A 23256-nucleotide genomic window follows, 5' to 3' on the forward strand; every position below is an offset into this window, starting at 1 on the left:
TGCCTTTTCTAAAACCAGCTTGAACATCAGGGAGTTCACGGTTCACATATTGCTGAAGCCTGCCTTGGAGAATTTTGAGCATTACTTTGCTAGTGTGTGAGATGAGTGCAATTGAGTGGTAATTTGAGCATTCTTTGACATTGCTTTCTCTGGAATTGGAATGAAAACTGACCTTTTCTAGTCCTGTGACCACTGCTGAGTTTTCCAAATTTGCTGGCATATTGAGTGTGGCACTTTCACAGCATCATCTTTCAGGATTTGAAATAGTTCTACCGGAATTCCATCACCTCCACTAGCTTTGTTTGTAGTGATGCTTTCTAAGGCCCACTTGACTTCACATTCCAGGATGTCTGGCTCTAGGTGAGTGATCACACCATCGTGATTATCTTGGTCATGAAGATCTTTTTTGTGCAGTTCTTCTGTGTATTCTTGTCACCTTTTCTTAATATCTTCTGCTTCTGTTAGGTCCCTACCATTTCTGTCCTTTATCAAGCCCATCTTTGCATAAAATGTTCCCTTGGTATCTCTAATTTTCTTGAAGAGATCTCTAGTCTTTCCCATTCTGTTGTTTTCCTCTGTTTTTTGCATTGATCTCTGAGGAAGGCTTTCTTATCTCTCCTTGTTATTCTTTGGAACTCTGCATTCAGGTGGGGTATATCTTTCCTTTTCTCCTTTGCTTTTCACTTTCCTTCTTTTTACAGCTATTTGCAAGGCCCCTTAGACAGCCATTTTGCTTTTTTGCATTTCTTTTTCTTCAGGATGGTCTTGATTCCTGTCTCCTATACAATGTAATGAACCTCCGTCCATAGTTCATCAGACACTCTGTCTATCAGATCTAGTCCCTTAAATCTATTTCTTACTTCCACTGTATAATCATAAGGGATTTGATTTAGGTCATAACTGAATGGTCTAGTGGTTTTCTCCACTTTCTTCAATTTCAGTCTAAATTTGGCAGTAAGGAGTTCATGATCTGAGCCACAGTCAGCTCCCAGTCTTGTTTTTGCTGACTGTATAGAGCTTCTCCATCTTTGGCTGCAAAGAATATAATCATTCTGATTTCAGTGTTGACCATCTGGTAATGTCCATGTGTAGTCTTCCCTTGTGTTGTTGGAAGAGGGTGTTTGCTATGACCATGCGTTCTCTTGCCAAAACTCTCTTAGCCTTTGCCCTGCTTCATTCCATACTCCAAGGCCAAATTTGCCTGTTACTCCAGGTGTTTCTTGATTTCCTACTTTTGTATTCCAGTCCCCTATAATGAAAAGGACATCTTTTTTGGGTATTAGTTCTAGAAGGTCTTGTAGGTCTTCATAGAATTGTTCAACTTCAGCTTCTTCAGCATTACTGGTTGGAGCATAGACTTGGATTACTGTGATATTGAATGGTTTGCCTTGGAAATGCAGAGATCATTCTGTAGTTTTTGAGATTGCATCCAAAAGATGCATTTGAGTACTGCATTTCGGTCTCTTTTTTGACTATGATGGCTACTCCAATTCTTCTAAGGGATTCCTGTCCACAGTAGTAGATATAATGGTCATCTGAGTTAAATTCACCCATTCCAGTCCATCTTAGTTTGCTGATTCCTAGAATGTCAATGTTCACTCTTGCCATCTCCTGTTTGACCACTTCCAATTTGCCTTGATTCATGGACCTAACGTTCCAGGTTCCCATGCCATATTGCTCTTTATAGCATTGAACCTTGCTTCTATCACCAGTCCCATCCACAACTGAGTGTTGTTTTTGTTTTGGCTCTATCCCTTCATTCTTTCTGGAGATATTTCTGGACTGATCTCCAGTAGCATATTGGGCACCTACCGACCCAGGGGGTTCATCTTTCAGTGTCCTATCTTTTTGCCTTTTCATACTGTTCATGGGGTTCTCAAGGCAAGAATCCTGAAGTGGTTTGCAATTCCCTTCTCCAGTCGACCACATTCTGTCAGACGTCTCCACCACGACCTGTCTGTCTTGGGTGGCCCCACACAGCATGGCTTAGTTTCACTGAGTTAGACAAGGCTGTGGTCCGTGTGATCAGATTGGCTAGCTGTCTGTGACTGTGGTTTCTATCTGTTGCTCTCTGATGCCCTCTCTCAGTGCCTGTCGTGTTACTTGGGTTTCTCTTACCTGGGACGTGGGGTATCTCTTCACGGCTGCTCCAGGAAAGCACAGCTGCTGCTCCTTACCTTGGAAGTTAATATTTGTGATATTAGGATATTAAGAAAGTCATAGCAGCATTCTTATGCTTAGTTTGCAGGGCACAGCTCTTTATCTCTTTACTTTCAATTTGTCTTTACCCTTAAAGTGTGTTCCTTGTAAACAGCATATAAGTTTTTGCTTTTTATGCAGTCTGACAGTTTCTGCCTTTTAATTGGGATGTTTGGTTCATTTACATCTAGTATGATTATTTATTGTTATGTTTGGATTTAAGTCTACCATCTTGGTGTTTGACTTCCATTAGTCTCATCAGCCATTTATTCCTCTATTCTACTTTATGCATTTTTGACAGTGAATAAAATACTATTTTAGTATTCCATTTTATCTCCTCTTATGACATTTAAATTATGTGTATTATAATTTTCTTTAGATTGCTTTAGAGAGTAAAATAAGCACTTTTAACAGTAAACATCTTCAACTTACCATTGTCATATTCAAAGTGTTCTTATTTCATAAATGATTTAAAAACTTTATAATTATATGTTTCCAATTATTGCAATGGCAACCCACTCCAGTGTTCTTGCCTGGAGAATCCCAGGGATGGGGGAGCCTGGTGGGCTGCTGTCTATGGCATCGCAGAGTCAGACATGACAGAAGTGACTTTGTGCTCTTATTGTCATATGTTTTACTTTTACCTATACTATAAAATCCATGTTTCTTACTATTTTTAGTTTAAACAGCCAATAGTTTTTAACTTCAAGGAAACAGTTCAGTTCAGTTCAGTCACTCAGTCATGTCCGACTCTTTGCGACCTCATGAATTGCAGCACGCCAGGCCTCCCTGTCCATCACCAACTCCCAGAGTTCACTCAAACTCACGTCCATTGAGTTGGTGATGCCATCCAGCCATCTCATCCTCTGTCGTCTCCTTTTCCTCCTGCCCCCAAAATCTCAAATTAAAATAAGGACAAAAAGTCATTAGAGAACAGCAGTCAAAGGGGTAATTTAGAGGTCATATTATTTCATAGAAGAGGACATTGAAGCAGAGATGTGTATAAATTTGCTACTGTTACACAGTAAATGGGGGAGATAGTCAGGAAAAGGTTAAAGTAAAGCAAAAGGTCCTGCTCTAGGGCAGAGATTTCTAATGCTGGGTTCTTAGACTCCCTAGGGAGCTCATGGCTGGCTTCAGGATGTGTGTGAGTTGTTGGAAGCTGAGAATCCATCATTTCATCAAATTTTCAAAAGAGTCTAATCTTACAAAGGCCAAAGTTCCTGTTCTATGAATACAATTTCAAGATTACTTTTAGATTAAAAAATACTTTTGTTTGGTTTATGGAAAAATTCTTAATCATAGAGAATATGAAAAAGGAATATGTATACATATGTAATGGAGAAGGCAATGGCACCCCACTCCAGTACTCTTGCCTGGAAAATCCCATGGATGGAGGTGCCTGGTGGGCTGCAGTCCATGGGATCTCAAAGAATCGGACATGACTGAGCGACTTCACTTTCACTTTTCACTTTCACCCATTGGAGAAGGAAATGGCAGCCCACTCCAGTGTTCTTGCCTGGAGAATCCCAGGGACGGGGGAGCCTGGTGGGCTGCCGTCTCTGGGGTTGCACAGAGTCAGACACGACTGAAGTGACTCAGCAGCAGCAGCAGCAGTCATATATAAGCATATAATGGAGTGTATGTGTGTGTATATATAAAGGTGTATGTGCATGCATCCTCAGTCACTCATGGGGTCAACTCTTTGTGACCCCATGGACTATAGCCTGCCAGGCTCCTCTGTCCTGCAATTCTCTAGGCAAGAATATTGGAGTGGATAGCCATTCCCTTCTCCAGGGGATATTCCCAACCCAGGAACTGAACCCAGATATATAAAATGCATACAAGCATATACACAGCAATCTGATTAATCATTTATTTTATAGCAGCTGTAGCATATAGCCCTAGCTAGTTTCCCAGTTGTGAACCATAGAAAACTGGCTGTTCCTTTTCCTAGAAATGTGAAGTACTGGCAGTCTGACTGTCAGAAGAATCTGTCTGTGTGATATAAACCGTGCTCCCAGTGACAGGGTCCTGAAGGATCATGACTCTCTGTATGCGTCTGCACACCTCAGAGGTGTCCTCTGACAGTCTAACTGGCGTTGAGAGTCCTGCTCTCAAGTGTCCAGAAAATCAATACTATTGGATTCAGCAGATAACAGAAGGAAGTTTCTCCTTTAAAATGCATTTCTTTATCTCAAGGTTAATTTTCCTTGTATGTATGTCCAATGGAGTGCAACAAATCTTGACAAGGTTATACAAATGACAGGCATTTTGCCCTCCAAGTAAGTCTTGCCTTTTCATCACACCAGAAAAAAACAGTGGTAGATAAAGATAGGAATTCCAGAACCATCTTACAGGCAGAAAATTTTCCCTAATTTAAAACCAAAATTCCTTCTTCAGCATTTCAAGTTCCTTACCTCTAGTCTAGATCATCACTGCCCAATACAAATAATGTGAGCTACATACATAACTGTAAACTTCCTAGTTGCTTCATTTGAAAAAGTAAAAACATAGGTAAATTATTAATGAGATATTTGCATTTTCATATTAATTCTAATTAATAGCCTGGGTGTATTTTACATACATAGCACATCTCAATTTGCACACTAAGTTTTTATAGGAAATATTTGATCTGTAGTTAGATTTTATAAAATTTACAGTTGAAAAAGTTGATTTATGTACCCAAGTTTTTCCAAAATACATGAAAAGTTTTCTAGTAAATCATATATATGATTTATAACATATAAATAAATAAAATATTAGCTTAAAATTCTAACCTAAGTTAACTAAGATTAAATAACATAAAAATTCAGTTTCTTAATTTTAGTAGCTAAGGGCTTAGTAGTCGCCTGTAGCCTATCTTATTGGACAGTGTAATTCTAGGATACAGTAGAGATGAGATTGGGCTTCCCTGGTGGCTCAGTGGTAAAGAATCCACCTGCCAGTTCAGGAGACGCAAGTTCGATCTCTGGGTCAGAAAGATTGCCTGGAGAAGGAAATGGCAACCCACTCCAATATTCTTGCCTGGAGAAATCCCATGGACAGAGAAGCCTGGTAGGCTGCAATCCATGGAGTCACAAAGAGTCGGATGTGACTTAGTGACTAAACAACAATAGAGATGAGATTAGCTGTTTACTGTCTTTCGGCATACCCTGAACTTGAAGACAACTGTAAGTGGCTTTTCAAACTGTTCCCTCTGCTATGTACAACCATTCCCTTTGGTTTATTAAATAATGAATCTATCATCAGTATAACACCATATCTGTCTTGGAGGTTAAAACAGGTTGCATCTGTCGTAAAAGTTCAGGCATATTTAGTCACGTCAGAACTGAGTATATTGCTCTAAAGGTGCCTACACCCTGCTGTTCTCTCTGAATAAAATGGTCCCCAAACCTGCTTCTCTTGGTTACTTTGTGTTCAGACTGCATGGCTCAGCTTAAACATGATTTTCTCTAAGAAAGGCTTTCTCTGACCAGATCAGCCCATTCTACCTTTCCATTTAAAGTGTCATTCAATGATGTAGTTATTTGTTTCTTACCTTCCTAATCTACTAGGCTGTATATTCTAGGAGGGCAGGAATTTCATTTGTCTTATTTACCACTGTATTCCTAGTGGCCACCACAGAACTAGGCACCCAACATTTGCTGAATAAATGAGTAAACCTCCAGTAGAGTAACCTCAGCTGACCTCTATACATATCTCATGCTTCATGGAAGGAGTTACCTTTTAGTGAATTTTTTGTTGAGCTTCGATTTAAATCCAGCTTTGCCATGATAAAGGACAGAAATGGTCTGGACCTAACAGAAGCAGAAGATATTAAGAAGAGATGGCAAGAATACACAGAAGAACTGTACAAAAAGGATCTTCATGACCCGGATAATCACGATGGTGTGATCACTCACCTAGAGCCAGACATCTTGGAATGTGAAGTCAAGTGCGCCTTAGAAATCATCACTATGAACAAAGCTAGTGGAGGTGATGGAATTCCAGTTGAGCTATTTCAAATCCTGAGAGATGATGCTGTGAAAGTGCCACACTCAAAATGCCAGCAAATTTGGAAAACTCAGCAGTGGTCACAGGACTGGAAAAGGTCAGTTTTCATTCCAATCCCAAAGAAAGGCAATGCCAAAGAATGCTCAAACTACCACACAATTGCACTATCTCACAAGCTAGTAAAGTAATGCTCAAAATTCTCCAAGCCAGGCTTCAGCAATATGTGAACCATGAACTTCCAGATGTTCAAGCTGGTTTTCAAAAAGGCAGAGGAACCAGAGATCAAATTTCCAATGTCCGCTGGATCATGGTAAAAGCAAGAGAGTTCCAGAAAAACATCTATTTCTGCTTTATTGACTATGCCAAAGCCTTTGACTATGCCAAAGTCTTTGACTGTGTGGATCACAATAAACTGGGGAAAATTCTGAAAGAGATGGGAAGACCAGACCACCTAACCTGCCTCTTGAGAAATCTGTATGCAAGCCAGGAAGCAACAGTTAGAACTGGACATGGAACAACAGACTGGTTCCAAATAGGAAAAGGAGTATGTCAAGGCTGCATATTGTCACTCTGCTTATTTAACTTCTATGCAGAGTACATCATGAGACATGCTGGACTGGAAGAAACACAACCTGGAATCAAGATTGCTGGGAGAAATATCAATAACCTCACATACGCAGATGAGGTTAACCATAACCACCCTTATGGCAGAAAGTGAAGAGGAACACAAAAGCCTCTTGATGAAAGTGAAAGAGGAGAGTGAAAAAGTTGGCTTAAAGCTCAACATTCAGAAAATGAAGATCATGGCATCCGGTCCCATCACTCCATGGGAAATAGATGGAGAAACAGTGGAAACAGTGTCAGACTTTATTTTTTGGGGCTCCAAAATCACTGCAGATGGTGACTGCAGCCATGAATTAAAAGACACTTACTCCTTGGAAGAAAAGTTATGACCAACCTGGATAGCATATTCAAAAGCAGAGACATTACTTTGTCGACTAAGATCCGTCTAGTCAAGGCGATGGTTTTTCCAGTAGTCATGTATGGATGTGAGAGTTGGACTGTGAAGAAGGCTGAGCGCCGAAGAATTGATGCTTTTGAACTGTGGTGTTGGAGAAGACTCTTGAGAGTCTCTTGGACTGCAAGGAGATCCAACCAGTCCATTCTGAAGGAGATCAGCTCTGGGATTTCTTTGGAAGGAATGATGCTAAAGCTGAAACTCCAGTCCTTTGGCCACCTCATGTGAAGAGTTGACTCATTGGAAAAGACTCTGATGCTGGGAGGCATTGGGGGCAGGAGGAGAAGGGGACGACAGAGGATGAGATGGCTGGATGGCATTACCAATTTGATGGACGTGAGTCTGAGTGAACTCCGGGAGTTGGTGATGGACAGGGAGGCCTGGCGTGCTGTGATTCATGGGGTCTCAAAGAGTCGGACACGACTGAGCGACTGAAATGAACTGAACTGAACTTACCTGTTGCTGTGGACTGAAGGGTTTGAGGTGCTGACTTCCTACAAGTGAGGAGGTTGTGCTGAAATTGTGATGAACACCAGATGTCAAGAATTTTTGGATCCGCCCAGAAGATATTCACAGAATAAAAGTCTTCAGCTGGGCATGAAGGGCAATCCCAGCCAATGACAATTAAGGGATTTCCAGTCTCAGCCTGCAGGGAAGTCTCTATCCTGGAGACCGTTTGGGGAATGCTGAATAAACCACTTGTGAACAAGGCTAACAGGAACCTATCTGTAGGATCTAGGCTGCAGCAGCCCTGTGCATGGTCCAGAAGTGCCGGCCTTCTCAGGTCAATTGCATGCTGCTTGGTGAGCTTCTTTCCATATGGAATTTAGCTTTATATATCTCACCAAGAGATATACTGGAAAGGTCTCATGAGAAGTCAAAACAAGAAAGTGTAAAATTAGAAAAGGTGAAAGTCCTAAAGGCAAGCCAGGTGCTGTCTTCACATCTGAATAGGTATGACTAAAGAATCTTTTACAAGAAAATGGACTATGGTAATAGTACGCGTGAATGTAGTTTTTCTTTATAAGGCTCACAACTCCCAGATCCTCTGAGGTAATTTTGGTTTTCTCAAGGAGGTATTATGAAACTCTCAAAACAAAAGTTTTATTTATTTTGATTTTAAGTGCCATATTTTTCTATAAAGGGGAATGTAACACTTTAAAAGATTTAGAGAAATCACTTTCTTTTAATGAAATGACTATTCCAAAAGGCTGAGAATCACTGAGATAGTTATTATTGAGTACTAGAAAACCAGAGTAATTAGTACTAGAAAACCGGAGTAATTAGTACTAGAAAACCGAAGTAAACCAAGCAGATTTTTAAAGTAAAAATCATTATAAAATTCCTCATCACTGAGAAAAAACTTTAAAAGCAATTTTAAATGACATTCTGTTTACTTGAATTCCCTGGTCTGAAACAGAGCATTTGGACTAAACTGTGGAAATTGGTAAGTATCAATGAAGCAACCGACAGTTGTGAATAGTATAAAGTGAAGTGTCAAACAGCTTAGAATAAAGGTTGGTGAGTAAACAGTATGACTAACCAAGAACAAGAGGAAGGCAGTGAGGAGAAACCAATCAGTGGGTTGTGCCTTCAATGTGGGGTTATTACGAAAAATCACGAGGATTTATTAAGATCTGTGTAACACTTGCTATTGCAATAACACGTTCGTAAGAAAAGCCCTGGAAAATCTACTTTAGGAATACTTCCTGAAAAAAATGCAAAAAGTCAGCTTTACATAGAGTTAAGAATAATGAGAATTATTGTCGAAAAATTTGTTCTCAAACACACACACTAAACAAACACACATTCTCTCCTCTTGAATTCTCTACTTGAATGTACCAACCCTTACCCCACTCCAGACACACACGCTAATTGGCGTCCTGTTTCAGCAGTGCTGGGGATACCACCATCACAGAATTCGCAGCCTGGAGCACCTCCGACATTTCCCAGAATGCACTGATGTACTACAGTGGTCGGCTCTTCTGGATCAATGGTTTTCGGATTATCACAGCTCAGGAAATCGGTCAGAGGACCAGCGTCTCTGTTTTGGAACCAGCGAAATTTAATCAGTTCACAATTGTTCAGACATCCCTCAAGCCTCTGCCAGGTATGATATTTTATTCCTGCTTACCCTCTCTTCTCCATACTTTCTGTTAAATAAATTTTAAGGTTGCGGTATTTTTTTTTCCTTTAAAATTATGTTTTAAGAGGGAAAAACGCCTTTAGTAGTTTCTGTTGATTTGCTTGCAATCCTTTTAACTCTTAACCCAAATTTTCAGCCTGAAACAGTCAGAAAAAGATGATTTTCAGAATATATTAAAGGAAAGAAAATTTTCATTTTGGTTCTAATTATCAGCAATTTCTATTAATATTCCATGTGTCCATGATAATTGATAATCCCCATTTTTTCTCTCTCTATTCTTTCCTTCATCCCATAGGGAACTTTTCCTTTACCCCTAAGGTTATCCCAGATGCCATTCCAGAGTCTTCATTTATGATTGAAGGAAATGCTTCGAGATTTCACATCCTCTGGAATGCTCCCCCAGCAGTGGATTGGGGCGTGATTTTCTACAGTGTGGAATTTAGTGTTCATTCTAAGGTATGGCATTGGTTCTAGTAACTTCTAGTTTTCAAACAGACTGTACCATCTTCATCAGGCCTGCCTATATTGATTTGCACTTTCTTTACTTAGCTGAGTCCATCTCCCTCACTGTTCCTGTAGCATTTGGTTATAAAGATTGTTCCTGAGAATTCTGTTTTACAGCTAGTCTCTGATTGCTTTATGGTTAGTGTTAACCATTCGTGTGTTACATACACTAGTGTTGTGGAACAACATGGAACTTACCAACATTAGCATTTCCAAAATTGCAAGGTTAACTTTCATGTGGACCAAAGTTTTAAGATTGTAATTTGGAAAAAAATGTTATGATCCTCTTTCTAAGAAAATAATATTTTGTGCTTATATTTTAGTTCCTGGCTAGTGAACAACAGTCTAAACCTGTATTCACTGTGGAAGGGCTGGAGCCCTATGCCTTATTTAATCTCTCTGTCATTCCTTATACCTACTGGGGAAAGGGTCCCAAAACATCTCTATCACTCCGAACACCCGAAACAGGTACAGGGGCTAAAATCTCTTTTTTAAAAAGGCAAAATCTCACTTTCCATGATCTAGAATGGATAATTAATCATTTTTAACAATAACATTTAGTTTTGTGTAGATGTATTTAGATTCAATACTCTTTCAGTGACTTTTTGGGGATTAGAATAGCACAATTAAATCTGCATAATTCATTTCAAAACAATATTTCAGATTCCTTAAAGACTGTTTCACTTGACTGTGATGATGTGTGTATATAATGCAGAAATATGTTTCAGGTTATTTGTGAAATGCTTCATAAGGACAAAGGGGATTTAAGAACGTAAATATTTCCTGGAAGGCAGGTTTACCAGGAAGTGTTCTTACAGAAAGTAACTCAGAATCTTCTGTAGGTGAACAACGGATGTCTAAACTTAAAAAAAAATGTTTTTCTTTGGAATATATTTTTAAAGAGAAAATTAGTCACATCTTTACATGTGTATATCACTTTAAAATGTACAAACAACATTTATATGTATCATTTCTTTATTAAACATTTATTATATCCCTATCATGTGTCAGAAACATCATTGTATTATTTATTTGATCCTTACATAACTCTGCTGTAGGTAGAACAGGTGTTATTATCTCCGTTATGCTAAGAGATAACAATTTCTTAGCAGGTTATTATGTTATGTTAAGCCTAGGAGTTGCCCCATGTAAGACAGTTAGTAAGTGGCGGGGCTGGGGCTTACTCTGAACTTTTCACTCTAGTTTCTTCAAATCTCCATCCAGTCATTTTTGTAAACATTGGCAAATGATCATATCATGTTAATTTAATTTATATAAACTTCCCAGCATGGGACCTGGCAGGCAGTAAGAGCTCAATAAACATAGAAATCCATTTGCCATTGCATTTTTTTAACTGTTAAGATTTTATCAGCAGTATTTATTCATGAGTCTCATAACAGGAACATAGTGGAACCTGGGCAGGTTCTGGATCGGTTAGCGTTTGGATCCAGGTGTGCATTCTTTGAGATTGTCTTGGGATGTTAGCTTTGGTAGAATTCTTCTGTGGAAATGGACTTGACTGCACCCATCAGGGGATGCACTGAGAGCAAGGGGTCTTCAGTACTCAGCAATAAGGAAGGATGATACGACTTGGCACTTGCCTCGGGAAATTTATACTATAGTTGGAAATTATTCAAATTGACAAATATTTATTAAGCACTTACTATGTGCCAGTCCTCTCCTAGATTTGGGGGGATTTAATAAGGATCAAGAAAAGGTGCTTTCTCTCTTTCTCTGATGAAGCTCATAAAACAGTTATGAGTTCTGGGGATCAATGTACATCATGGTAACTGTAGTCAACAATACTGTGTTATATACCTGAAAGTTGCTAAGAGAGTAGATAGTAAATATTATTGCCACATCAAACAATTATAATTATGTAAGTTGATGTGTTAATTGACCTTAATCATTTTGCAATATATATGTGTGTATCACACCATCACACTGTACACCTTAAACCTAAACGTTATATGTCTATTGAAAGTATTAGTCACTCAGTCGTATACAACTCTTTGCAACCCCATGGACTCTAGCCTGCCAGGCTCTTCTGTCCATGCAATTCTCCAGGCAAGAATACTGCAGTGGGTGCCATTCCCTCCACCAGGGCATTTTCCTGACTCAGGGATTGAATCTGGGTCTCCTGTATTGCAGGAGATTCTTTACTGTCTGAGCCACCAGGGAAGTCTGTATATCAATTATATCTTCATAAAGCTGGGGGGAAAAGTTTAAAAAATGCAGAGAGAAAAACACAGATACTGCTAATAATAATAGAAATGAGAGAGAGAGACAGTTGACTAGCAATAGCATAGAGTGAATAAACAAGCCATGAAAACTTCACCCCTATCAGGTGAAGCATTCTTAAGAGAGGGCCATGCTTGGGGACTGGTGTGACCAGGGAAAGCCTTCCTTCGGGGAGTGGAAACTTTAGCTGGGCTCTAAGGGATGAAGCAAGAAGAGGTTTATCCCATGTACGTGCAGTTTAAGAAGGCCTGGGGATTGGATAATGATGTGAGGGCTGAACATTAAGGAGCAATGGGATTGGAGTGACAGACTGGGAGAAGACCTTGTGGGGGAATCCTGAGAAAGAAGAGGAACGTCTTGGATGGCACGACTTGGAAAACAGGCGGAAGAGTTTCTCTTGATTGACATACACACACAGAGAGAAATTAATTAAAGGACTGCGAGAGGCTCAATTGCTTGGTTTGGCTCTAGAATAGATGGCAACAGTCAAGCTATACTCTCAGAGAGGGTTCTAGATGAGACGACCTGGACCCTGGATATGCTTTATTTTATACCCTGAATTGGCTAAAATCTAGATAGAGATAGTGTCTTCCTTCCAATGGTGACTGCCATTTCCTCCAGAATGAGAGTAAATACTGTATTTTATAAGGAGAATTAGCCAGCTTCCATGTATACAAACACAGACTAGAAAGATGAGCCTCAATGGTAGTAAGCAGGATTTGGGTTGGAGAAAAGGAAGACTAGCAGAAATATCAGGATAGGTTCCTGAAGAAATCTATGGCATATTCTCTCCAGAAGATCTTTAAGGACAAGATAGATACACCTTAACTGTCTGGAATGAGAAATATTTATTAGTACGTTGCTCCGTACCCTCATCGTGAGTGATAGAAGTTGACCTTATATTCTTTTCTGCCCTGTGTTTCTGCTTTTCAGTTCCATCAGCACCAGAGAATCCCAGAATATTTATATTACCAAGTGAAAAACACCGTAACAAGAATGAAGTTGTGGTGGAATTTAGGTGGAATAAGCCTCAGCATGAAAATGGTGTGTTAACAAGATTTGAAATTTTCTACCAAATATCCAACCAAAACAACACAAACAAAACAGTTGAAGACTGGCTTGCTGTCAACATCACTCCCTCAGTGATGTCTTTTCAACTTGAGGGCGTGAGTCCCGGGTACAGTGTTGCCTTCCAGGTACGAGAGTGAAAATGGGGATACGGGGGTCTTAGTGTAAACAGAGAGTGGATTAAAGGACCAGGTTAAAAAGTCTGCTCTGTTAATAATCTGATGTATGCTGTAATCACAGAGGTCAAGTGGGCAGCAAATATACAGCAAGGAGAGGGTACAGCTAGGATAAAGGACATCTTGACACTTTCTTGCTTCCAGATTCAGAACAAATCGTTATTTTTGGCCCCATCACTAAAGGCCATGTATCATGGTAGGTGCTTTTATATTGATTTTCTCATTTGATCTTCACATTGTGAAGAAAAAGCCATGTCCCTGGGTGCATCGGTGAGGTACCAAAGCTGTATGGTTGGGAAGTAGTATGCTGTTTGGTCTGGCTTCTAGAATCCTTTCCATCATATCACATCAAATGCTGGGAGGCATCCAACACGTGGGGATGCCCTTACTTCCAGTTATTGAAGGAAATAAAAGCTGAGGGTCTAAGTAGTTGACATCTCACATTTTTCACCTGGCTGCTGAGAGAGAAGAAAGTGAAAGAGAGTAGGAGTCAAAAGGAAAAAGCTACTGCCACCTGTTTGGGCATTTTAAATTTAGTATGACAAAGCTTCCCCCTTATGGTAGATGGCTTGATGATTTTTCTATCCTCATTATATATCAGGCTAGTGACAAGGTTGTGCATATTAAGAGTTATTTTCCATCCTTTTTGGGAAACATATGGTTTGGGGCAGAGTTTTAGAGATTTGTGGTTTCCAGAAGATCTATTTTATTTTTGTAAAATTTTTATTCAACAATTATTTTTATAAAATATTAGGTTAACATATACTAATAAAAGTTATACATAGAAGTGAAAGGTAATACACATTTCTATTTGTTAAGAATTATGTGTGTGCCAATTAAACAAATATACTGGTTAGGTGTGCTTGCCTCTATGGTTTGTTGATGTTGTTTAGTCTCACGGTTGTGTCCGACTCGCTTGTGACCCTGTGAACTGTATCTCACCAGGCTTCTCTGTCCATGGGATATCCCAGGCAAGAATATTGGAGTGGCTTGCCATTTCCTCCACCAGGGATTCTTCCCATGTCTCCTGCACTGGCAGGCAGATTCTATACTGCTGAGCCTATATGGTTATCGTGGTTCAAATCTCAGTCAGCACAGAACTTTGCAAAGTGACACACATGGATAGGCGTGAGTTTTACTTGAATAGTCCAGTACAAAAGTGGAGGCTGCTTGATATATATAAAGTATATGTGTATATATATATATATGCACCATGTTACACACAGACATACACACACATACCAGAGACAGAGAGTAATAAATAGAATACAGTAGAATTGATTTAATAGAAGTATAATAAAAATGAACCAATATTTTGTTGATTGAGAGAACACTTGAGGATCTGTCTTTCAAGGTCATCATTTGGATGGCAATTTTCTTGTAGGCTGTAGTACACAGGCAAGGTTTGGAAGTGGAAATAATTATTATATAATAAAAGACTTTTAATAAAAATTGTTAAAAAATGTTGTTGGAATACAATGTGGCATAGTAGGAAGAAAAGCATACAGACCTCAGAAGACTTAGTTCTCATGCCAGGCCCTACATGTGTCCTTTTGGCTGGACACCCTAATGGTGATCTTTGTCCAGTTTCTGCTCTCAGTAGCTGTGGAGATAATCTATGTAAAAGTGGTTTGAAACACACTATTCATTTTCAAACATAAGGGTTAAATTCTATTTTCTTTGTATAAATCTCCTTTTTAAAAAGTACAGTAAATTTAGTTATTTGAAACTTCATGTGGATTTCATGATAAGTGGAATTTACCATAATCGATATAGTTTTGTTTCTGTTAAATATTCCACGTCACCTAATTTTGGAAATAGCTAAAGACCTTTTTTAAAAATGTTAGATCTTTTGCAATAGGGATTTGTGCCATTACTTTGTACTTTTCTGAACAAAAAAGCCCTAGCAATAGTGGTTTAGGACAATATTTTTCCTCATAATTTATTGCTGTATACTTAGATGTGACTAACAAACTATTCATAATGTATCTCATAACTCTGAAATGAAGCATTCAATAATTTACCAGTCTCAGAACTTAATTATTGTCACTCAGGACACTTCTGAAAGCACTTCTTTATATCCTTTTCTTTCTTTAGGTTCGAGTCTTCACATCCAAAGGACCTGGACCATTTTCTGACATAGTAAAGTCCAAAACATCAGGTATTTATTATCTGAAACCTGTACAAATGTTAATTACAATCAGTTATTTAATTATAAAATATTAATATTATATCAGTTTATATAAATATAAATATTATATTAATTTTATATAATATAAATTTGATTTGATTATCAAATATTAATAACAATTAGTGATTTAATTATCAGGAACTTCCTATAGCTCAGTTGGTAAAGAATCTGCCTGCATTGCATGAGACCCTGGTTCGATTCCTGGGTTGGGAATCGAAGAAGGGAGAAGGGATAGGCTACCCATTCCAGTGTTTTTGGGCTTCCCTTGTGGCTGAGCTGGTAAAAATCTGCCTGCAATGTGGGAGACCTGGGTTTGACCCCTAGGGTTGGGAAGATCGCCTGGAGAAGGGAAAGGCTACCCACTCCTGTATTCTGGCCTGGAGAATTCCATGGACAGTCCATGGGGTTGCAAAGAGTTGGGCATGACTGAGAGACTTTCACTTCACTCTCTCTCTAGTGATTTAAAAACATTTTGACCCTTAGTATTCTCAGGGATACCCAAGTACTATCTCTGAGCTGAAATTAATGTCAAACAAAGTAATCGATTTTTATCATCACCTAACCTGCTTATATAAATGTAGGCTTAGAGTGCCTGGGCAGTCTCCATTGAGACAGGTATAGGTGTAGTCCATGAGCCCAGAGACTCCTGGGTTTCAAAATGGTCTGATACTGAATCAAGGGGTTTTGCTAAATTTCTTTTTCTCATACATGTTATCTATGTGTTTTATTTTTAGAAATTAACCCATTTCCATACCTTATAACTCTCGTTGACAACAAGATAACTTTGTTAGACATGGATCGAAATCAGGTCGCATGGACATTTTCAGCAGAAGGTGATGTTGCTGCCATGGGCTACACAGCTGATGATGCAGTGGGGTACTGTGCTCAGGGAGATTCCCTCTTCCTCTTCAGAATGGACAACCGGTCCAGCACTAAGGTAATTTGCTATGTGATTCCTTTGAACAAAAGTGGAGTATTTGCCTATCACACAAGCCTGTGATTAAAATGACTGGCCAGTGGTTGAGACATTAAGATTAGAATGGCTGAAAAAGACAGGTGTTGTACAGTTATTTAGTTCCAAATGAATTCAGGTTAGATTTGGGGCAAATGTGATTCAGGCTTAATTTAGCAAAGAGTGGGTTTAAGGCACTGTGTTACCTGAGATAGAGGTAAAAAAAAAAAAAAAAAGTCACTGTCTTTGAACAAATCCAGTCTTGTATTAGTCTAAGATAGGGAAGACAGGGTTGCATAGTGGTTAAGAGGGCGAGCTTTGAAATCTGATAGCTAGAGTTTAATTCTGACTCTATTACATGCTAGATCTGTGACCGTCAGCAGTTTCTTTAACCACTGTGGTTGCATAGTCCCTCATCTTAGGGTGAAGATGAATGAGCTAAGCCTTGGAAGGCACTTAGCACAATGCCTGGCATGTGGTAGGCATTCACTGAATTTAGCTAGTGGAGGGGATAGGCAGAAGACTGTAAGTGCTGTGCCGAGGGCAGGATGCAATGGGACTGCAGAGAATGGATACTTAACCCAGGGTGGAATGGTGGTGATAGAATGGAAAGACATTTTGGGTACAAAGATGATGAACCAGGTCAAAGTGGGGCATGGCTGAGAGATCAGTAAAGTCTGGGAAACCAGAGAATCACAGCCTGTTTGGGGAGCTGTAAATAGAAGGAGGTCTTCCCTGGTGGCTCAGCAGTAAAGAATCCACCTGCAATGCAGGAAACGTGGGTTTGATCCCTGGATTGGGAAGATCCCCTGGAGAAGGGAATGGCAACCCACTCCTGTATTCTTGCCTGAGAAATCCCACAGACAGAGGAGCCTGGTGGGCTCCAGTCCTTGCAGTGGCAAAAGAATTGAACATGATTTGGTGACTAAACAACAGCACGTAGAAGGGTCTTGGAATGGAGATGGATGTGAGGGGGCACAGTGAAAGGCAGGGGTTAAAGCTGAAGAGGGGGGTGGGCAGGGTCCTGAATGTAATGGGCCTTCTGTACTGTGCTAAGGAGTTGAGTGTCAATTTAAAAGCCAACATTAAGCCATTCAAGACATTTAGTGGATTATTAATGCAATCAACTAGTGTTTCAGGAAGACCTCTCCGTTACCTGTCTGAATAACCTTAGAGAAGGTTAAGTTGGAGGCAATCAGGAGGCTATCACAGAAATCCAGATGGGAAATGTTAAGCAGGAAACAAGAGACAATGAGTGAGAGAGGAGAGGATAAACTTGGAAGATATTTAAAATAGGACTAATTCACTACGGGTAGTAATGGGAGGAAGAAGTCAAAGGTGAATGACAATTGTCGAGATTGTTCCTCAGGTGAGTGTTGGAAATCCATAATAATATAAAATGCGGGGGAAAAGGAGATTTGGGGGTGGAGTGATGAATTCTGTTTTCTGGGATCTTTCATTTGGAGATTTTCAGTAGGTAGTTTGATATTTGAATCAGTAACTCAGTGAGCCGTCTTGCCTGAAAATGTAGATTTGTAAAACTGTCTATGGATTACAGTTAAAACCATGGTGATTGAAATTAACTGCGTGTGAAAAGAGGTCCCGTGTTACAACAGTACACAATCCAGAGTTATCAAGGTTTGATATCGCAAAAGAGAAGTGCAGTTAATAAGGAATCCGAATTTTTTAAAAAAGTCATCAGATTTGAGGAAAATGACCACTATCTTCTTGATTGTGCTTTCTACCTGTTGTTAAGATTTTCAGAGATGCACTGGTTTTTGATATCACATTTATTACAATTGACTGGATTTCAAGGCACCTCTACTTTGTGCTGAAAGAATCACAAAGCGGAATGCAAATATTTGATATGGATCTTGAAAACAAGGTGAAATATCCCAGGAAGCTGAAAGTTTGCAACAGAAATTCAACAATAACTTCTTTTTCTGTGTATCCTTTTTTAAGGTATGTGAAGGGTATCTGTTTCTATTGTGATGAAATAGACATAAACATATTTAATGTGATATCTTTGGTTTAATATCAGAGTCAATGATGGGACAATAAGATGCTTAGTGTTCTCGATGTTAACTTACAGTAAGTAATTCTATGTATGAATAATGAGCCCATAACCACCAATATATAAAATTCATCCATACTGAGAACTCCTTTAATCTAAAGTTAGATTAATTACCAGCAGGAAACTGAAGTGTATTTTTAATCCAGTGAATTTAATAAATACCCCCAGTTGGTAAGGACAGGAAGGGGATTGAGACAGTGGTGGGAAATGAGCAGGAGATAGGCAGTTTGTTTTCCACAGTAAATGATATTCTGGGCTCATTTGTCTTTAATTCATTCATTCACTCATTAGATGAATTTTAAGACCTCCATTCAGCACCTGAAGGGAAGTTTAAGGACTGCTTATGTTTGTGCCGTTAGCATGGTTATAGTCTATCTTGAAACTAGATTGGTAACTAGTATTAAGAAGTAGAAACAAACAAGAAGAGAGGAATGGCGATGGTGTTGATGGAAAGTATGCAAATGTGTTTCATATTTAGAGCCTTTAATGAGCCATTTAATACAATACCTAAGATCGTTAAGGCTTCCCTGGTGACTCAGACGGTAAAGAATTCGTCTGCAATTCAGGAGACACAGGTTTGATCCCTGGTTTGGGAAGATCGCCTGGACAATTCAGTCAGTTCACTTCAGTCGCTCAGTCGTGTCCGACTCTTTGTGACCCCATGAATCGCAGCACGCCAGGCCTCCCTGTCCATCACCAACTCCCGGAGTTCACTCAGACTCGCGCCCATCGAGTCAGTGATGCCATCTAGCCATCTCATCCTCTGTGGTCCCCTTCTCCTCCTGCCCCCAATGCCTCCCAGCATCAGAGTCTTTTCCAATGAGTCAACTCTTCACATGAGGTGGCCAAAGGACTGGAGTTTCAGCTTTAGCATCATTCCTTCCAAAGAAATCCCAGGGCTGATCTCCTTCAGAATGGACTGGTTGGATCTCCTTGCAGTCCAAGGGACTCTCAAGAGTCTTCTCCAACTCCACAGTTCAAAAGCATCAATTCTTCGGCGCTCAGCCTTCTTCACAGTCCAACTCTCACATCCATACATGACCACTGGAAAAACCATAGCCTTGACTAGATGGACCTTAGTCGGCAAAGTAAAGTCTCTGCTTTTGAATATGCTATCTAGGTTGCTCATAACTTTTCTTCCAAGGAGTAAGCGTCTTTTAATTTCATGGCTGCAGTCACCATCTGCAGTGATTTTGGAGCCCAAAAAAATAAAGTCTGACACTGTTTCCACTGTTTCCCCATCTATTTCCCATGAAGTGATGGGACCAGATGCCATGATCTTCATTTTCTGAATGTTGAGCTTTAAGCCAACTTTTTCACTCTCCTCTTTCACTTTCATCAAGAGGCTTTTGAGTTCCTCTTCAATTTCTGCCATAAGGGTGGTGTCATCTGCATATCTGAGGTTATTGATATTTCTCCTGGCAAACTTGATTCCAGCTTGTGTTTCTTCCAGTCCAGCGTGTCTCATGATGTACTCTGCATAGAAGTTAAATAAGCAGGGTGACAATATACAGCCTTGACATACTCCTTTTCCTATTTGGAACCAGTCTGTTGCTCCATGTCCACTTCTAACTGTTGCTTCCTGACCTGCATACAGATTTCTCAAGAGGCAGGTCAGGTGGTCTGGTATTCCCATCTCTCTCAGAATCTTCCACAGTTTATTGTGATCCACACAGTCAAAGGCTTTGGCATAGTCAATAAAGCAGAAATAGATGTTCTTCTGGAACTCTCTTGCTTTTTCCATGATCCAGTGGATGTTGGCAATTTGATCTCTGGTTCCTCTGCCTTTTCTAAAACCAGCTTGAACATCAGGGAGTTCACAGTTCACATATTGCTGAAGTCTGGCTTGGAGAATTTTGAGCATTACTTTACTAGTATGTGAGATGAGTGCAATTGCATGGTAGTTTGAGCATTCTTTGGCATTGCCTTTCTTTGGGATTGGAATGAAAACCTGACTTTTTCTAGTCCTGTGGCCACTACTGAATTTTCCACATTTGCTGGCATATTGAGTGTGGCACTTTCACAGCATCATCTTTCAGGATTTGAAATAGCTCAACGGGAATTCCATCACCTCCACTAGCTTTGTTCATAGTGATGCTTTCTAAGGCCCACTTGACTTCACATTCCAGGAAGTCTGGCTCTAGGTGAGTTATCACACCATCGTGATTATCTGGGTCGTGAGATCTTTTTTGTACAGTTCTTCTGTGTATTCTTGCCATCTCTTCTTAATATCTTCTGCTTCTGTTAGGTCCTTACCATTTCTGTCCTTTATCAGGCCCATCCTTGCATGAAATGTTTCCTTGGTATCTCTAATTTTCTTGATGAGATCTCTAGTCTTTCCCATTCTGTTGTTTTCCTCTATTTCTTTGCATTGATCGCTGAGCAAGGCTTTCTTATCTCTTCTTGCTATTCTTTGGAACTCTGCATTCAGATGCTTTTATCTTTCCTTTTCTCCTTTGCTTTTCTCTTCTCTTCTTTTCACAGCTATTTGTAAGGCCTCCCCAGACGGCTATTTTGCTTTTTTGCATTTCTTTTCCATGGGGATGGTCTTGATCCCTGTCTCCTGTACAATGTCACAAACCTCATTCCATAGTTCATCAGGCACTCTATCTATCAGATCTAGGCCCTTAAATCTATTTCTCACTTCCACTGTATAATCATAAGGGATTTTATTTAGGTCATACCTGAATGGTCTAGTGGTTTTCCCTACTTTCTTCAATTTCAGTCTGAATTTGGTAATAAGGAGTTCATGATCTGAGCCACAGTCAGCTCGTGATCTTGTTTTTGCTGACTGTATAGAGCTTCTCCATCTTTGGCTGCAAAGAATATAATCAGTCTGATTTTGGTGTTGACCAACTGGTGATGTTCATGTGTAGAGTCTTCTCTTGTGTTGTTGGAAGAGGGTGTTTGCTATGACCAGTGCATTTTCTTGGCAAAACTCTATTAGTCTTTGCCCTGCTTCATCCCGCATTCCAAGGCCAAATTTGCCTGTTACTCCAGGTGTTTCTTGACTTCCTACTTTTGCATTCCAGTCCCCTATAATGAAAAGGACATCTTTTTTGGGTGTTAGTTCTAAAAGGTCTTGTAGGTCTTCATAGTACCGTTCAACTTCAGCTTCTTCAGCATTACTGGTTGGGGCATAGACTTGGATTACCGTGATATAGAATGGTTTGCCTTGGAGACAAACAGAGATCATTCTGTCATTTTTGAGATTGCATCCAAGTACTGCATTTTGGATGCTTTTGTAGACCATGATGGCTACTCCATTTCTTCTAGGGATTCCTGCCTGCAGAAGGGAATGGCTATTCACTGCAGTATTGTTGCCTGGAGAATTCCATGGATGGAGGAGCCATCATGATGGGCTACAGCCATGGGGCCACAAAGAGTCAGACACAAATGAGTGACTAACACACACTTGCAAGGTCATTATAGTCCAAGGCTTTTGTTGTAAACACATTTATTGAGAAATTGTTGGAAAATGCTACATATGGGACTTCATGTGACCTTTTCCATCAGAAGATTTTTGGGCACTGAGACATGTCCTCTCTAAAGGTGGCATTTGTTCCCACAGTCATTAGAAATGATTTCTCTTCATTAGAAAGTGATATGTGTGATGGTAGGTTTAACTGGTTAAATTGGAGGATCTTTTCCCCCCAATAGTCGCCTATATTGGGCAGAAGTTTTTGATCCTGGATCTCAGATGTTCTACTACAGTATTGTCAACCAGACTGTGCACCAAATTCTGCAGCCCCCAGTCATAAACCATCCAAATGGAAGCCGATGTGCTTGCAACGTGACTGAATCTGAGTTGAGTGGAGCAATGACTATCGACACCTCTGACCTAAAGAAACCACAGATATACTTTGTCAAAGGTCAAGAGATCTGGGCAACAGACATAGAAGCATGTCAGTGTTGGCAAGTTATCCACCTGCCTGCTCCACTCGGTAAGACACTTGTGTATATGGAGGTCTGCACTGGCGACGGGAGATCTTCCCATCCCATTAAAAAGGGGTTACATTCAACATACACTCAAATGGAGATATAGATATGTATATACATACACATAATATATGTGTATGGTATTTACTCCAAACCATGCCAAACGTTTTTGTGGATTTCAAGTTGTATTCAGGCAAATCGTACATAGGCATTCGCATAATTTTCTGGACCGGTAGGAAACGTTTTTCTTCCCGTCATTTTACAGTTAACAGAACTATTAATCCAACTTATTGAGCTCAATTACATAAACAGGTTACTAAATGCCTTATTGCATTTGATCTTCAAAATACCTCAGTGAAGTAGATAGTAATATATGCGTTTTACAGATAAGGAAACTGAGGCTGAGAAAGGTAACGTCACATGTCGCAGGGTTACAGGTAATACAGGAGCTGGTGTTTGAAACTGGGCCTATAACTGCAGCATCCCTGCTCTTCCGACCAGTGCTTCACTCCTATGAGATCATCAGAGCTCATTGCCTCCCCATTGAGTGTGACTTGGTCAATATTTGACAGGTCTAGCTGCTGAAATTCACAAGCTTATGGAGGAAGTATTTTAAGTCATTTGGTAGTCTCCTAATTAGGAGTACTTGTAAAAATTTTTAAAAATACAAAAACTAACATCCAAAAAAGATGTCCTTTTCATTATAGGGGACTGGAATACAAAAGTAGGAAGTCAAGAAACACCTGGAGCAA

At 39.8% G+C, this 23256-nt stretch overlaps 1 protein-coding gene across 2 annotated transcripts in view; it reads left to right on the forward strand.

Annotated features, from left to right (window-relative positions):
• The window catches only part of ROS1 (ROS proto-oncogene 1, receptor tyrosine kinase), a 125288-nt gene that overhangs the window by 48539 nt on the left and 53493 nt on the right, over positions 1–23256 (forward strand). The window contains exons 19-26 of one of the 2 annotated variants that reach the window (XM_040238425.1): positions 9106–9323; positions 9655–9815; positions 10187–10331; positions 13038–13300; positions 15446–15509; positions 16274–16476; positions 18248–18453; positions 22226–22509. In XM_040238425.1, the coding sequence (XP_040094359.1) occupies positions 9106–9323; positions 9655–9815; positions 10187–10331; positions 13038–13300; positions 15446–15509; positions 16274–16476; positions 18248–18453; positions 22226–22509 (1544 nt within the window). The remainder of the gene's footprint in view (positions 1–9105; positions 9324–9654; positions 9816–10186; positions 10332–13037; positions 13301–15445; positions 15510–16273; positions 16477–18247; positions 18454–22225; positions 22510–23256) is intronic. The other variant, XM_040238424.1, reaches the window with a different exon arrangement.

Source organism: Oryx dammah, unplaced genomic scaffold, assembly GCF_014754425.2.
Source record: "Oryx dammah isolate SB20612 unplaced genomic scaffold, SCBI_Odam_1.1 HiC_scaffold_4, whole genome shotgun sequence".
Lineage (NCBI taxonomy): Eukaryota > Metazoa > Chordata > Mammalia > Artiodactyla > Bovidae > Oryx > Oryx dammah.